Raw genomic sequence first — 17,470 nt, forward strand, 5'->3', positions numbered from 1 at the left:
TTTCCAGCAAGTTCACGTCCATTCAGTTTGTAACTGGTACTGGGCTCCTGTTTGACTAACCGGGAGCGGCTGCTTCCTGTATTGCTCCGTTTTCACTATTTTTTCTTATTAATGGAACGAGTCAGGACGTCGCGCGCACGTGGAACGAGAACCCCGTCTATGGCCTACGATGAAAAACGATCCAATCGGCGCCTCGGTTGCTCTTACGTGCAGTGTTGCGCCCATGAATAACCAATAAGATGATTGTATGCTGAAGCGCAGCTCCCGGTGCAGCCACACCCAACGAGGTTCGGCCGCGGCGTGGTGGGAAGGGGCGGATAAGAGGCACAGCGGCGTTTTGACAGCTGCGCTCTGACAGCGCTATTGTGTCCCGCGTCTCGACCAGAGTGGTATGTTTTTTGTTTGGCTTTTGCGATGTAATTACGTCTTCTGTGCATGTTTGAACATCATTTCTGTATCCCAATGCAGTGAGTGTCTGGCTCTCATTATTGAATTCACCGTGTCGGGGCGACCAGAGTGAGCAGACGGCTCAGCGCTCCCGCTGTTTCGGGTCGTACTGGTCCTGATGCTGCGCTACATCAGCGTGCTCAGTCCGTGCATGCGGCACTCGCCTCTTCCCGGTCCCCCCCTCGGATGGTGCGGGACGGATTCTCTTGAACCTTAATAAAGAAGAAGATAGCTAAATCATGGATTGAAGTGATCGGACCGCGAGCACGCCAAATCAGTGTTGTGCATTTTCCTGCTGTTATTATGACCCCCGCTGCTCTGAGTTCGTGCCATTTATTAACGAAGCAGAAGACGGGCGAGTAGTTTTATTGCTCACGTTCGAATTGCCGCGAATGAGTGCGATCAGGGGTCGGTGTGATCAGAGATGTCAGTGTGCGGTGTGGGAAGTCTGTCTCTCTCGGTCTCTGAGAGGCTGCTCGGTGTCGCCCTCCCGAGGTGGGGGCAGGAACTGCGCTCTTATCCTGTGCCGCTGATTGCAGAGAGTAGGTGGGTCGAGGCCGGGCTGTTCGCACTTCTTCAGAGGCCTTTTGGAGCACACTGGACCTCTCAGGTGTTTTAGTGAGGATGGAAAAAGATCATTTCATCTATTATTTAGTGGTTAATTTGTGATGTTTTGGCTAGATTGGTGGTTTGCACCTTAGGGAAGTTGTACCCTATAGTTATACTCCAGACATGCGGAGTCCAAAAGAGCACACGCACAACCTGTGAATTATGTTATCCTCTGTATGTCAGGTTATTGCACATGTGTGTGTTTTTTTTTTTTTTTAGAACATTTATTTGTTGCTTTTCTTCAGAGTGACCTCCAGTGAACACTAGTGTTATGAACCCACGTCTTATTCATCCAAGATGATTTACACTGCTATATCATACAATGAGTCATACACCAGTGAAACACACTTTGACTCCATCACTCTCACACAACCACCCACACACGCTATCAGTGATTTTAGAGTCACCGGTTCACCTCAACAATGTGTCTTTGGACTGTGGGAGGAAACCAGAGCACCCGGTGGAAAGCCATGCATGCACAGGGAGAACATGCAAACTCCACAGAGACTGGTGGTTTTTTTTTTTTTCTTTTTTTTTGTAGCTACAATTGCTGCTTTTGGTGACTGATTGGACATATACTAGTAATCTCATTCATTCATCCATTATTACTAGTTGTCCAGTGCAGGTCCGCAGTGGTGCAGAGTCTGTCCTGGGAGCACAAGCCTTGAAGCAGTGTGTACTCCGAAAGGAACACTAGTCCATACCAGGCAACTACACACGGGCCAGTAATCTCAAGAATTAAATGTGTTTTTTTTTTTTTTTTTTTTTTTTTTTTTTTTGTGAGTGTTCTTGTTGTGGGCCACACACTAATACATGTGTAAATTAATTTAATTTTAAATTATTGAAATTTAAAGTGTATTCCGCCATCAGCTGCAATGTGTACGCTAGCCCCTTGTGTTGTGAGCATGTCGGGTTGCAAATTTCCAAAAATACAAGCATTTAATCGTTGCATTTTCACTTGAATGTTTTCTAAAATGAGGCAGTTGCAGTGAAAGTAACCTACATTCCAACATCCAACCATTAGCAGGCAGGAAAATGCACACAAACAGAATAGTGGGACAGGGTGTGGGACTGTCTTCATTCAGCTCACTTCCACAGTGTTTACAACTCCTATTTTATTCTTCTTTTAAGGGATGAAATGGACAACATTCTGCATTTGTTGGGAGTTTCAGGAGACTTTTTTTTTTTTTTTAATTTCAGCTGTTTTAAATTAGTTTTTAAGATTAGTTCATTTTAATGTAGTTAATGTTAGTCATAGTATTTTTTAAAAATTTTATAGCTTCACTTTTACAGCACCTAACCTATAACTAAATCAAAGGACATCTTGTATTATTAACCTTTTGACTGGGTAGAAAGTTGAAATGAAATGGCGATTAAAATTACAGGCATTGCCCATGCTTATTGGACCACTGTACATTAAGAATGGAAAATTAATGATTCCTATGATGATAATTGTTGGATTTTTATGATAATATTTAAGTAATGTTAAGAATCTCAGTCCCATTCTTTGCACAGACTAGTAAACCATGGATGGAGAACAACAGTTGCTATCTGGAGGTCACATCCAAGCAGTTCGTTCTTTTTTTTTATTATAATAATCGTGATGTTACTGTCCAGCACCTGTTTGTGCCAGCACTATGGATGTCCAGAAGACCAATGATACACTGTACGGAGGGGTCCTGCTCACTTATTTGCAGCTTTGCCAGTGATGGGAACAGCACACTTGAGTGTCAGCTGGGTTCTTTTCCTCCAGGAGTTTTCAGGTTTTCATTTGTAATCATAAAGTGAATTTGTCCCATTGCTTGAGTTTGCCCAAAACAGAAGTGACCATAAGGTGAAAACTGGACAGACACTTGGATGGATGTGAATCCCAAGGTAGTAACTGAAATACAATTCCCATCTTTACGCTTCATGAATAAGTGGATATAAGTGGATTTTAGATCACCTTCTAATTGTTGAAGACCAGCTGAAAGCTGTAATTTTGTATAAGACTGTTCGTTGCTTTTTTTCTTTTATTTATTTGTTAGTTGCTTGTATTTAGCTGTAGTCTGACATCAGTAGCTGTGACGGGTGTTGTCTGGAACAGTCTAGGTGAATTCAGCGCGGTTCTCGGAAGGACGATCGTGAGACAGAATGAATGGACTCGGGATCTCAGGCTAATCCTCAAGCACTTAATGGTTCTCACCCTCAGCTGAGTCCTGGTTAATGCTGTCTCTGGTCTGGTTTTAATGTGGTAAGCCATTATCTCTAAATGTTCTTGTGAAGCTGCATCTGTACACGCTGCCTCTCGCCTCCCTCATTAAGTGCGTCCAGACCCATACATTACGTACAGACCCTCTGTTCGGCACTATGTTGGACATGCTTTGCTTCTTCAGCAGCAGGAATGAATTATTTAGGTCTGCTGGGCTTTGTGCACCAGGAGCTGTAGTAACATCAGCCCATCTTTGTGTTTTCTCTCTCTTCCGCTGGAACTGTAGCTCTAGTCCTCCTCCTGTGCCGTAGTCCCCTCCGAATTACATGCAGCCAGTGCGAGTCTTACGTATTAATGCCTTTCGTTTTGTACCCTCGCCAGTCTTCTGCTGTAGGGTAAGCCTGTGTCCGTGATGGATGGCAGCGTAGGACCTGCTGTGGTGACTGCGCCACCAGCCGTTGCCCCCCACAAGGAGCGCTACTTTGACCGTGTGGACAGCAGCCCGGAACGGAGTTTGCTCTCTGGCCTGCGGCAGGATTTCAACCTCATGGAGCAGAGGAAGAGGGTGTCGATGATTCTGCAGAGCCCAGTGAGCCTTGAAGGAACAAACACACACACACACACACACACACACAGACCCTCTTTCAGTTTCTGAATGGACTTAGAGCCATCTGTCATGTGTTGTCCATTGTTCCAGCAGCCACTTGGTGTCTCAATGTGCACTTAATAACTCATGAAAGAATACAGCTTTGATATATTAATGAAGTGGTCTAATATAAAATGCACAGAGGTGTATTGCACCATATTATGATTCTTTAGATATAATTTTTCATATTGAAATTTCTTGTAAGAGGGGGTGCGGTGGCGCAGTGGGTTGGACCGCAGTCCTACTCTCCGGTGGGTCTGGGGTTCGAGTCCTGCTTGGGGTGCCTTGTGATGGACTGGCGTCCCATCCTGGGTGTGTCCCCTTCCCCCTCCGGCCTTACGCCCTGTGTTGCCGGGTAGGCTCCGGTTCCCCGTGACCCCGTAAGGGACGAGCGGTTCTGAAAGTGTGTGTGTGTGTGTGTGTGTGTGTGTGTGTGTGTGTGTGTGTGTGTGTGTATATTTCTTGTAACCCTTTTTTCCTCATTGCTGTCTCTCAGGACAACATTGAATATTGTTAACGTTCTTACGGTAGTGGACAGTAAGCAGTGGAGAGAGGTATGGAAATGGAAATACTAATGTGCTGTAGGATTTAGGTATAGACTGTGCACAGTATTTCATCATTTAATATCATTTACATAAGAAAATATTTTCGTGATGTGTGATATTGCTGTTGCTGTTATAATTACTTAACAAATAGCAGCCTACAGTGTACATTTACATTAGATCCACTGCTAGGACGAATTGAAGGACAGGAAAAGCAAGATCCTACCATTGACCAGCAGTTGTTAGTGATGTGTTTGCTGCAAGCAGTATAAATAACGTAGTGGTTGTGTTTCTTCCACTAATCAATATTTATGCTTCAGTTGTGTCGCGTAAGTCACATGGTTTTAACTTTATACTTTAGGTTTTTGAAAATGGAAGTTACATTTCCATACAGGGCATTTCATGCATGACACACACACACACACACACACACACACACACACACACACACACACACACACACACACAATGTCTACAACCACTTGTCCCAAGTGGGGTCGCAGCAAATCAGAGCCTAACCTGGCAACACAGGGCTGGAGAGGGAGGGGACGCCAGTCCATTGTAAGGCACCCCAAGCAGGACTCGAACCCCGGACCCGTCAGAGAGCGGGACCCGGCCAGACCTGCTGCAAAAGTGCAGTGCTGTTTAATTTATGGAAAAACAAAATACATATGCATATATATGTATAGAAGCCTGTAACTCACAGGCTAGATTCTGTAAAAAACCTCATATGAAGCTACAATGAGCTAAAAATCACTATAAGACTTCTATTTATTTATTCCAGTTTCATCATCCCCTTATCCAGTGCGGGTGCTCAGTGTTTCCGAGTCTATCTCGGAAGCATAAGGTGTGATGTAGGAACCACGGTGGATATAACACCCATTAGTCGTAGAACTTTATTATCTTTAATTAACTTAAAAATCATTAAAATTGTCTGCTTCGACTGAAAATAATAGCTACGTAATTTTGAGAATCTGAATGCTAATTCTCAGCTGTTTTTGTGACTTGTGCTTGGAGGCCTTCTGTGAAGAGCTGGAGACACTGATCCAGGAGCAGCTGAAGAAGGGGAAGGATGCCACCAACCTGCTGGCCTTGCAACAGATGGCAGACTTCATGACTACCAGCGTGCCCACAGCGTGTCCCATGGTTCCACAAGGGGGCATGGCCGCCCTCAACATGAGTGAGCATCTCCATCCACCTGTTCTGCCACAAAGCATCCTGAAGCCACCCATGTCATCGTCCACCTTCACTTGTTCCCTTAATCCTGGCGTAACCTGCATAAATTTAAATATGGACCACTCAGCATGAGGCCGTTGGCCTTAAAAGGCTGCAGTGTCCCAACGGAGCCCTTATTGCTGATGTAACAGTGTTCGGTATTGACTGGCAGCAGTCAATGATGCTCTGGCATGTTTCCGCAGGCTTGGGTATAGTTATCCCCGTCAACGACCTCCGTGGGTCAGTGTCTGTGGCATACGAGAAGAGCGAGAAGCTTCTGCGCTGCAAGCTGGCTGCTCTCTACCGACTGGCTGACCTTTTCGGCTGGTCCCAGCTCATCTACAACCACCTAACAGTAAGGCCATCAGACTGGCTCCCTGCACGCAGTCCTAGCCATGCACACCCATTACTGGCCAGGGTCACGTGTCTAACAGAGTTGCTCCCAGATTGTGGGTTATTTGAAGCCCTTGTCCTAGATGGGATGGGTTGTGTTTGGTATTGACATGCTATTACATTATATTGGCAGTTCTACTGATGTGCATATTTAATTTTTTTTTTTTTTAAATTCCTTCCGGACGATTCTTGCCAGCATTTCCTCTCCGAGGTTCGCAAGTCAGCTTAAAGAAGGGTGGGAAGGATGCGCGCGTTTAGCTGATGAGGGTGGGGGACGGTTCCGGCTACACTCGATGCGTTTTGGACACAGCTACCGAACATTTGTCCCACTGCGTGGTATTTGTGGTGTGCCGTGTGAGCTGGCATCACGGCAGCCTCATGCCTGTGGGAGCCAGTGACGAGTGTCAAACGGGCACACATATACACGGTACTGACAGTACGAGTCCCAAGCTAAACTGAGCTTTTTATCTGTTCTTTTACTTGAAATAGATATTAAGAGTGCATTCCAGCTAAAAATGTAAGGTCATACCATTATGGGCATAACAGATGAATTTACTGCTTCTTGGACCTTGACCGCTCTTTGCTATTTTCGGACGATCGTATGACAAGGCGCGTGTTGCAGGTGCGGCTCAGTTCGGATCAGGAGCGCTTCCTGATCGTCCCCTTCGGTCTTCTGTACAGTGAGGTCACCGCTTCCAGCCTGGTAAGATTGTCCGTTAGTGTGGCGTTTTCTCATTGGCAGATGTTTCAACAAAAGCGATTCCTCCTAGATGCATAGATGGAGCAGAACAGGCCTGCCACCTTGTTTGGAAATTACAGTATTTGGTTTGTGGTACACAAATTTTTTTTTTTTTTTTTTTTTTTATTTTTTTGTTTTGGCATTTTTCTGTTTTCCTCAGTCTTGCCACGCAGCCAGGTGGAACTGTTTCCGCTTTGTCCGCAGGTTAAAGTTGACATGCAAGGAGAAATTGTAGACCGAGGGAGCACTAATCTTGGGGTGAACCAGGCTGGTTTCACCCTCCACTCGGCCATCTATGCAACGCGCCCCGATGTCAGATGCATTATCCACATCCACACGCCTGCCGGAGCGGCGGTACGTTCTTCACTTCCTGTGGCTGCATTTCTTCTTGTTGGGTCTGCTGCTTTCTGTTGCTATGGCTCGGAGGGGCAGAGCGACATCTCCCGTGTACCTACTGGGGTGAACTTAGATTACTAGTGATAGGCCTGCTTTATAAGGAAGTAACATCAGTGTGTGTTTAAGTGCCCGGCTTGTGAAGTATAATAGAATTTTTGAATACCCAAGTATACTTAAAAATCAAAACCACCCCAAATCAGATTTATTTATTTGTCCCCATTTATGTCAGTAGTTGTTTTCTTAAAACAGGCACACATGCTGAATTGCCAGCGATCTCTGCTGCGAAAACTGTTACGGTGCCCTGCATCAGTGCTCAGTCCCCTGTACGCAGTTTCAATAGCTGTATTGCGCAGCTTACCCCAATGTGCACTTTTCAAGGTGTCAGCCATGAAGTGTGGACTACTGCCCATCTCTCCAGAGGCCCTGTCCTTGGGGGAGGTGGCTTACCATGATTATCATGGTATCCTGGTCGACCAGGAGGAAACTCTAGCCATACAGAAGAGTTTGGGTCCAAAGGGCAAGGTATGAAGTGAGGGCGAGTGGCGCTGGAGTGCTCCGACACTTGAGTGTTTCATCTAAACGGCTGTGGGGAAACAAGAATGTTAACTACTTTGTGCCACGGTGCTGTCTTCCAGGTCCTTATTCTGAGGAATCACGGTCTAGTGTCGGTGGGTGAGACTGTGGAAGAGGCCTTCTACCACATTCATAATCTGGTGACGGCGTGTGAAATCCAGGTCATTCTTTTGAGTTTTTAGATGAGCAGTTTTCAGAACTTTTTCGGAAATATTCGTGTCCTGTCCGAATTGATCCGCTGACCCCAGTGCACCATTGAAGGCTGTGCATTTCTTTACAAGGGTGGATGTTGTACCATCGGTGTGGCTCCGCTGTACGTTAACACCTAGTGAAGTGATCTGTTGCTCAGTTCAGCTTTTAGTCGGTTTGTAGCAGTTAATCTCTAAGGTAAATGGATGGAATACAGAAAGGTATGAAGAAATTAAAAGGGATTTAACATCTTAAAAGACTGATAGAAAACACATGGCCGTGATGAGTACTGATAAGTTTGGTAGTTCAAGGCTGTACCTGGGATTAACAGAGTCGAAGCATCGGGACCGTTTGACAACTGCTGTCGTCACCCGCGGCTTTGCAGGTTCGCACTCTGGCTGGCATGGGAGGCCCAGACAATCTGGTCACGCTGGACCCAGGGAAGTACAAAGCCCGGCGCCAGTGTTCCGAGTTGGGGGACGGTGGTGACGACGAGGACCTTGACACCCATCTAAAGTGGCAGGTTGGAGAGCAGGAGTTTGAAGCTCTCATGAGGATGCTGGACAATCTGGTATGAGCACTGAACCTACGTGTTGACATGATGACTACCATGATCATGGCACGTAGAGTACAGTCAAAACTTTGAGTATGCTACTTGAAGCTAGTCCCACCTGCACAATCAACACTTATGTCATGGAATTGCCTCTAAATATATTTTAAAAAGACAAAAATTTAAAGTTGTCTCTAAATATTAGATTCCTCAAATTAGCCATCATTTGCCTTAGTACCAGTTTCACAAAACATGGCATTTGTTGTTTCAGCAAGTGGACTGAAACATTTGACTGGTATTATACTCAAGATGATGTGTCTGAGGATTTGTAAGCGTTATTAGAGTTTACCTCACACATTGAAAGTATGTGTTTTTACATTTAAGATTCCAATATCAGAGATTCTTCTTCTTTTCTAGGGCTACCGAACAGGATACCCGTACCGCTACCCGGCCCTGTGCTCTAAGAGCAAAAAGTTGAGTCACGCTGACATCGCTCTGCCCAGCATGAGTCACTCCTACATGACGGAAAAAAGCCCCAGCACGCGCTCTCTGCCCACAGTCGGTGGAGGGGGGACGCGACGACTGAGCGCGGGGGCCTCAGATAGCAGCAGCAGCAGCAGCCCCGGGGCCAAGGTGTGGAACAGCGTCACCCGGGGTCACGTGAAGCCCCTGCTGCGGTCTCTGTCGTCCGGCGTCTGCGTGCCCAGCTGTATGAGCACCTGCTTGGTCTGTCTGTTTCCTCTTCTTCTAAGACCTGCTCCACCACTGGGGGCAGTTGGGTGGCACCAACAGGCTTTTGGGACTCCACTCTCTCTGCCCCCTAGCATCCTCCGCAGAAACTGGGCTCACTTCATCACTTTGATGGGCCCTCTAATCTGTGCTTTCAGAACTCCTGATTGTTTTGGATGTCTTCTGGAGTTCTTGATGCACTTATTTTCTTAAAGTATTAGATCTTACCAGTGTTCAGCCTTTTGTTTCACCTGAGCGGTTGCCTGTGCCGGTCTCTGCCCTAACTCACCCCTGCTTTACTGTCCAAAGGTTGCTCATGACCCCTGGTTCCCTGAAGCCTCAGGTCGCCTTCCAGCTGCCCAGTGTACCGGTTGTTGCATGCATCCGGATGCTTCCCTGACATTATGGAGGTTTCTCCTTACTCCACAGTGGCGACAGGGATACTGCTTCTTATTTTCGTTCTTAGTCTTGTTTGCTTTTTCTTCTTTTTACTGTTTATGCTTTTCTTACTGCTTTCTTTTTCTGCTGCACTGTTACTGAAACCTTGACGTAGGAGCCTACTAAACAATGACAGTGATAAGTGTTTTAGTGTAGACCCTGCCTGAAAGTACACAGCTTTTTAAATCTCAAGTTATATGTTTCATTTTTTCTATTTGTTTTTAATTTGTCCTTTAAAGCCACCGTTTTAAGCTGAGTAGGCTCTTTTTATACTATACCAGCTCCGTGAGACTGGTGATCATAATGTGTTTACCCTCCCCCCCCGTAATGTCAATGCTTTGTTCCAATAATCTCTTGTAGCTGCTTAGCATACTTATAAGCTTTTCCAATTTTAAATCAAGTTAAAATTTTAATTGGCAACAAGTATGACATTTGTAATTCTTTAAAAAAAAAATTATTTGCATCTCTGTGATATCCATTTTTTCCTGTCCTCTCAATTTGTTTTTCCTGCCGGTTACAGTGGACTAAGGAGGAGGGACTTCGGCAGCCTGCTGTTCCCAATCAGTTTGTCCCCCTGAATACAAATCCGATGGAGGTCCTCGAGATGAGGAACAAGGTTGTCTTTCCACCCCCCCATTTCTGTGCAAATATCCGCCATTAACGATTTAGATTTTTAAGAAATGAAAGCCAGATTTTGCATAGTCCATGTATTTAATGCTGCACAGCCTCACCAAAGTAAGCCAAAAGTGTGGCTGCCATATTTCGTCTATTTGCAGACGCAAATCTAGGAATGGGAATGTATGTGGAAGCTTAGCTATTGATCGTGCTTATTGTAATGTGAAAGGTGCGAAACTCTGAACTACTGTAAAGGAACCTTCTTTTCTCAGTTGTGGTGTCACCTTCTGTAGCACCGCTTAATTAAATTTTGAACGTGTAAAACAAAATGTGGCATATTGGGTGGAGGTCGTTTAGTTTAATGAGCCGCTTTCTGAATTGTCACTGTATCCCTCAATGCAATTTTGTCTTTTAGAAGTGTGCATACCTTATCAAAACCTCCCACGTTCTGTGGCGCTTGTGTAAACCTCTTTCTTCTCTCCTTGTTCACCCCTGCAGATTCGCAAGCAAAACCTGCAGGACATCAAAACTGCTGGACCCCAGTCCCAGGTTCTCTGTGGACCCATGATGGACCATGGCTTTGCACAGGTGAGTCAGCCCTTTTTGCCACTCCCACCTGCTCCCAAAATGTATCACCTCCTAACCTGAGCTCAACCTGGCGAATAACTGCTGTTGTTCCTTGACTGCAGAGAGGTACAATCTGGCAGGTGAGTCACCAAAAAAGTCACCTGTGTCACAGCCTTTGGCGTAAAGGTCATGCTCTCCTTATGCAGTGCGTTTGGCTTGATTCTCAGCATTGACACACATGCTGAGAGAACACGCAAGGATTTCCACTTTGCCATGGCTGGACTGGCATGTCTGACTCCCAGCCTCCTCCCGCTAACTGCATTTAGCACTGGTCAAACGTCTTAACGTTCTCCTACGTGAGGGAACTGTACTAATCGGATTCACTCCGGTTTCATGTAATCTGCAAGCTTCTGATGAGTAAATGAAAGGAGTTGCATCTTTGGCTTCTTGGTGCTTACCCATGGGATTGTGGTGTTACTGTGGTAAATGGAACATTTCTCTAATACCGCTCTGAATATTCAGAGTTCAGCGGCAATGTCTGTCTGCCCTCGTCTAATGTTCAAAACAAAGAGAACAGTCGCAGTTTTCCCCGCAGGACGTCTGACTACCAGCGTGCGCACTTGTGTGTTTGCGTATGTGGTGCACGGCTTTGGACCATCCGCGCGCGCCATTCTTGGTTCCGGAACCTCGGAAGCACCTCCCTCTGCACGCTGTTTGCATGTGTGTAAATGTGTACGGCCAGGGCACGAGTGTCAGATTAATATGCGCTACTAGTGCGTGCGCGGACTTGTGCACGTGCCGCGCGCGAGTAAGCGTGTAAGCGCGTGCTGTATTGCACGTCTGCATACATGTGTGTCCACACGTTTTGCTTCTGCATGTTTGCCTGGGGGGGGGGGGGGGTGTGGGTGACAAGGGCAGGGTTGTGCACCGTTCACCCAGTTTACTGTTGCAGGACGCACCCCTGTCTGACTGTACGGACACAATTGATGGGCTCGATCTCTCAGAGCATCTCCGTAGGCCTGGTAGGGCTGATAGAAAGGTACTTACTGCCAGTACCAAGCGCTGCTGGCATGCAGGTAACCAGGACAGGCGCACCAGCCTCGGAGCCTGTCCGTCTCTCACATGTTCGGAAGAATACGGTAGTGATCCCGCAGCGCAGAGTGGTGGAAAGAGCAACGTAGAGCTCAGCATTCAGCGCATTTGGTACATCTCAAATGGGGAAAAAGCCTAGAACATACACAAAACAAAACTTTTTTTATGTTTTTGGAGCTTTGCCATGTGAAAATAGTTATTTGGAAAAAGAGTCGAGCGCCTCGAGCGGGATTTCCGTCAGAGGACACGTGGCTGAAGCTGTCAGGCTTGTGGTATTTTATTTATTTAATCACTATTTGACAAAATGTGAGAGGGACAGGCCGAGAGTGGCAAACCTGCCGTGGAACGAACGCTCCGTGATATGCACTTAACTGCGTACGCTTGCCATCTAAAAGTAGACAGCGTAGCTTGTAATTTCATGTTCCGTAGCGACGTTATTGTGTTAAGATGTTATTTATTCCCGGTTGTCATATTTGGACTGTTATGCTCCTCTTGTGTGACTGTCAGTTCAGAGTTCTGAGTAGGGTTATAACTGTAATTGTAATTTTAAAATTCTGATGCATTTTAACGAACGTAACACTTCATTAACTTACCATTGTGCGCGAAAGCAAAATGTAGAGAAACGCACTTCCACACTATCTACAAACATTGTATTTCTGAAGTAAAGTCACAGTAGCAGTCATATTGGTAGCTTATTCGTTCACGTCTGTCACTTCCGTTAAACTTACCGTGAAGAAATGCCCCATTTCTCTTGGCTTTCGGTCAGTGGTCGTAATTGGGTGATGCTCTTTGTGCTGGATTAGTTTGTGTTCTTCCAGAAGTCGCTGCTGCTGCTGTTTGTTCCTTCAAAGTGTTTGTAGATAGTTGGCCGTTACGACTGTGACTCCAGTCATCTCGTTTCTGGTGTCTAGCATCCACTGCTTGTTTCTCTATATATTGTAGGTGCATGATATCTTAGGTGTACTCATTAAAATACTGTACGTTTTATTTTTAGTGAAATCATGGACTTCGCATTGTGTAAGATGTGGTAAACTTACATGAAAGGCATAAGGCAGGAGATATACTGGTATTTTGTGAATGAGGAGACAGTTGGCAATGCCTTGGTGCAGCAGAGAAGAGGGTACGCCTAAGTCGTGGCAGTCTGTGTGTGCTTCCATGGGAACCGTAAACAAACGTCCTCACAAGCACGCGTGCCTTGTTTCGCCTGTAGGGGGAGCTAGTGACCGCCTCCAAAGCCATCATTGAAAAGGAGTACCAGCCTCGAGTCGTCATCGGCAAGGCCGGACCTAATCCGTTCAACGAACTGACGGCCCAGGAGCTCGAGGAATACTGCAGGGAGGTGGAGCGTAAGCAGAAATGTTCTGAAGGTGAGGAGAACGTGTCTGAGTCGCTTAAGCCCCGCCCTGCTGCTCACTGGCTCATCTTCGCTCAGTGAGGAACAATGGGCCTGCGAACATTGTCAGTCTTCTCTCAAGGACAGGAATTTGTTGTGTGATTTTTGTGATATATATATATACAAAAAAAAAAATTTTTTTGTTTTGTATAAAAAATTTTTTATACAAAAAAATTTTTTTTTTTTTGTATATATATATCACAAAAATCACACAACAAATTCCTGTCCTTGAGAGAAGACTGACAATGTTCTTATATAGTTTTATATATATATGTATATTTTGTGAAATATATATATATTTTTTTTATTTTTTTTTAATGGCTCCTCCAGTCTGTTCTCTGTGACAGAAATGTCGCACACGATTGGCTTCCGCAAATCCGATGTCACTTGAGGGAGAGCAGCGTATCTGCGGGCACCACAGCTGTGTATTCTGCTCCCGTGTGTAACATGGTGCTCTGCAGTGGAAAATTGCTGCAACAGCTTCTGAAAGCATATACCCTTTTTTTTTAATACAAGGAGTTTATTATTCAATAATAAAACAAATAATAAAAACACCATTTTTGTCCATTACACAGTCATTTTCCTCCCGCGGTGGGTATTTTACTTTCTATAAGGGCATCGCCCCTGTATCAGATATCTTGAAGGGACGGAGATACACATTTAGTGTCTGAAACCCGTTTTCTCCATTAGTGCTATTCGTGCTCGATAGCTATTTTCTGCCGAAATCTGGTGTATTATCTTCTGAATCACCCTAGAAATAATGTCTAACAATAAAGTAGAAAAGGAATTGGGAAAGGCAGTAAAGATAGATATATTTTAGGTGATGGTTATCCAGAATCCAATTCTTGCCCAGGGGAGCGCGGCGGCGCGGAGGGTTTGGCCCTTGCCCGTTTTCCGGCAGGTCTGGGGTTCAAGTCCCGCTTGGGGTGCCTTGCGATGGACTGGCATCTTGTCCTGGGTGTGTCCCCTCCCCCTCCAGCCTGTAATTCTTGCCCCATAAAAAATAATGGTAGCAGTTATTTTATTAAGCTCCTTGATTTACAAACTCCAGAATTTCAGTGTAATAGCTCTTGGCTTTTGATACACAATTTTCAATTTCTAGAACAAAAAATATGCTCATAACAAAATTTATCCAAAGCATGTCCAAAAAAACATTGAAATTCATGCATCGCATGGGTGAAGCAGAAGTGCGGTAATGTTCTGTAGTTGGCGCATCTGCATCCGGGTCTCTGTCCCTGAGCGTGTTGCTTTGAGAGCGAGGCGTTATGGGAAGCCTGTGAAATTCCATGTCTCTTGGTCATATTGGGTGTTATTTAATTGAATGATTACAGAGACAGCAGATCACTTAGTAGGATATCTAGCTGATGGTTTCTTTGGGTAGGTTGGCTGCAGTGTGCAATTTTAGATGGGCTGGAAATGCATTATTATTTTTCTACATTAAAAAGATGGGAGAAAGGCTTTCGGAACCCGAAATTTCAACATACGCGCCGCTTTCAGGAACAGATTAATTTTGCAAATCAAGGGATGGCCCTACTTAAGCCCATCATCATATGAGAGACGGGTGTACTTACGAAGTTCACAGAAATTGACAAGACTGAGTAAGTGCAAATAAACTAGGGTAAACAATGGTTGTTTTTCTTCCCTTTAAAAATGGCGCACTTCACTCTGCCCTCTTACCGCCCTCCCACGTATCCCCTTGTCGTCAGTGTGCCTGCATACATATTTGTGTGTCCATACTGTATGTTGTGCTGTTTGCTTCTGTAACCAAACAGAATTTACCTCTAGGATTAAAATTTTCATTCATTCATTCATTCATAATGCAAACACATCCTTTCGCACTCGGTGAATTGCTACAGTAATGCGGCTGTGTAACAACAACATAAAACAGCATCTGAACTTCAACTGTACATGTAACTGTTTCTTTATAAATCCATAGAAGAAAATGTTTTGACTGTTGGTGGTATGTTTTTTTTTTTTTTTTTTTTTTTTGCGTATGTCCTCAGATCAGTGTCAGAAAGAGGAGTCGAAAGACAGGAGTGAGACGGGCTCTCCAGTCACAGCGCTGGAAGGTACGTTGAGTTAGATGAGTTTGCTCCAAGGGTCAGTACTGGTGACGTCGCTGTCTTTTGCTAAAAATGTTTCATTTGTAAATTTCACTTTTAGTACATTGCCAATATTACTGCATTATTTATCCCACCAAAACACTGTTGTTAAATGTTCTACTGGATGTAAAAGGGCCATAATAAAGATTACAGCACCTAGTTTTTGCATGAAAATACAAATGGGGGAGATTTTAACTTTTATCACTCTATGTATTGTCAAACAAATGCTGTTTACTTCAGAAGGTATTTTACAAACTCATTTGCACTGACTTTTTACATCTTTTGCAACTTCAGCTGGTCTTCATTACCTTGTTTACATATTACTTTTTTCTTTTTTTATGATAACGTCCAGCTTTAAATAATATTACGCTTTGGATGTGTTCTGCTTTATGGTCAGCAGCTTGTTTTAGAAAAAACATTTAATATTAAAAGCCGTAATTATTTGTCAGAATTCAGAAGCCCATGAAAGGTGAAAGCAGAGGAAATGGCTGTTTCCTGTAGCTGTATTTAATGCTCTATCCAGAACATAGAGGATCATTAAAATGATGGCAATGATGGAATTGATCGGAAGGACTTACAGTAGATATAAAAGCAGGGAGTGCAGTTAATGCTCCCTCACTTCATGATGCAACAAGAAAATCTGCTGATCCTTCAACTCCAAAGCAATTCTGTAGTCAGATTTGTGTTTTTCTCATATCGGACGTACAAAGTAAATGTAGTGCTGGGACGAAAAATGTAACATAATTGGTTTAAGTGAAAAATCATCATGTAATCCATCCTTGGCATGTTAGGCATTGTATTAAATTTCCATTTATTTATTTAGCAGATGCTTTACTCCACACGCATGCATATCGCAGAAAATTACACTCCCATCCCCCCTCAGCATCCTCATTTCCTGGAGGTCTTGATGAAATGGTGTTTCCCCAGGCTCCAGACTGACGTGACTTCTTTTCTCCTTTGTGGCTGCGTCATTCAGTGGAGAGAAATACAAAAGAACACCTGCTGCCATAGTAAGTACCACCACGCATGTGCAACCATGATTTGTCTTGTATCTGTGGAATGGCATGGGACGGGACGGGAGGGGACAGGATAGGATTTGGTACAGTGTTCTCTCTGGGTTTCTTGGTTTATGTCTTATTGTAAAATGAATCACAGTCCCTGAGGTTTCTTACCTTTAAAGACTTTGTTTAAATTTATTCATTAAGCTGATGATTTTCTCGAGAGCGGCGTTAACTATTTATACAGCTGGGTAATTTTACCGAAGAGATGAAGAACAAATAAGATTTTGTGCTAATTTGTATTACTGGGGCTTTAGGTCATTTTGAGCTCCTGTTTGTGAAGGAAAGCAGTGCATTTTCAGACTTCAAGCTGCATGTGATGTTATGAACTCTGTCTTCCCTCCCCAAAATTTGACCTTTTAGGATTCCAGGAGAAAAATGTCATCCTGGTTACAGCCCCTTCTTGCAACAGACCCCCATCCCCTACTCCAGAAGATACAGCTTTGCCTGAGCAGTCGAGCCAGAGGGGCCCACAGTGGCCCTGAGGAACCTGTTGATGCAGCAAATAGGGACAGAATGAAGTCTCCTGGCAAGTCCCCTTGAAGAAGAAGAGAGACAAAAAGAAACCAGAGGGCTAAGAATCCTTGCACCCTCTCATTGGACAATTGCCTTGCATTTGGTTTCATGTACTTGTCCCCATTTCCAGTTTACTATAGAATCATTGTTCATGACTTTGTGCATTTTGCCTGGTTAGCTAGAGTTTACTGTTAAAACCCCTGTAGTTCTTCACTGAGTAACAGCATCAGCATTACTGCATGACTCCCAGGACATTAAGTGAAGGCTGTCAGACTTAGGATGCATCAGTGGTTATTAATGGTCTTACAATGAATATAATGGCCTGGCTATGCTCTTTTAATGGAGATCAATGATTCTGGAGTGCATAAAGCCATTTTATCCCTTTTGATAACAGTGCAACTAATCTGATGCCACAGATAAATCTGGTGTTCAATTTAAAATTCTGCATTCTCTACCTAAAAATGCAGAAT

General features: G+C 44.5%; 1 protein-coding gene across 4 annotated transcripts; it reads left to right on the forward strand.

Annotated features, from left to right (window-relative positions):
• The first annotated feature begins 276 nt into the window (after positions 1-276).
• On the forward strand, positions 277-17,391 carry LOC108929525 (alpha-adducin-like). Of its 4 annotated transcripts, none has more exons than XM_018744115.2 (18): positions 277-389; positions 3,629-3,836; positions 5,453-5,615; positions 5,854-6,005; positions 6,666-6,746; positions 6,987-7,136; positions 7,557-7,700; positions 7,814-7,912; positions 8,326-8,511; positions 8,908-9,216; positions 10,178-10,273; positions 10,771-10,860; positions 10,962-10,979; positions 11,792-11,878; positions 13,142-13,298; positions 15,328-15,393; positions 16,403-16,436; positions 16,848-17,391. In XM_018744115.2, coding segments are annotated over exons 2-18 (2,010 nt in total). In that variant the 5' UTR covers positions 277-389; positions 3,629-3,659; the 3' UTR covers positions 16,849-17,391. The 4 variants fall into 4 exon arrangements, with proteins under 4 accessions (XP_018599631.1, XP_018599633.1, XP_018599632.1 ...); XM_018744117.2 differs by having other exon boundaries at positions 8,908-9,123; XM_018744116.2 differs by lacking the exon at positions 16,848-17,391 and having other exon boundaries at positions 16,354-16,425.
• Positions 17,392-17,470: the final 79 nt, after the last annotated feature.

This window comes from Scleropages formosus, chromosome 12, assembly GCF_900964775.1.
Source record: "Scleropages formosus chromosome 12, fSclFor1.1, whole genome shotgun sequence".
NCBI lineage: Eukaryota > Metazoa > Chordata > Actinopteri > Osteoglossiformes > Osteoglossidae > Scleropages > Scleropages formosus.

Excerpts from the sequence above, each read along its gene's own strand:
- LOC108929525 (XM_018744115.2), top strand. The coding sequence starts at position 3,660 with ATGGATGGCAGCGTAGGACCTGCTGTGGTGACTGCGCCACCAGCCGTT. Across the intron at positions 6,747-6,986 it reads AGGTCACCGCTTCCAGCCTG|GTTAAAGTTGACATGCAAGG; the intron begins GTAAGATTGTCC and ends CTTTGTCCGCAG. Across the intron at positions 7,701-7,813 it reads GTTTGGGTCCAAAGGGCAAG|GTCCTTATTCTGAGGAATCA; the intron begins GTATGAAGTGAG and ends GCTGTCTTCCAG.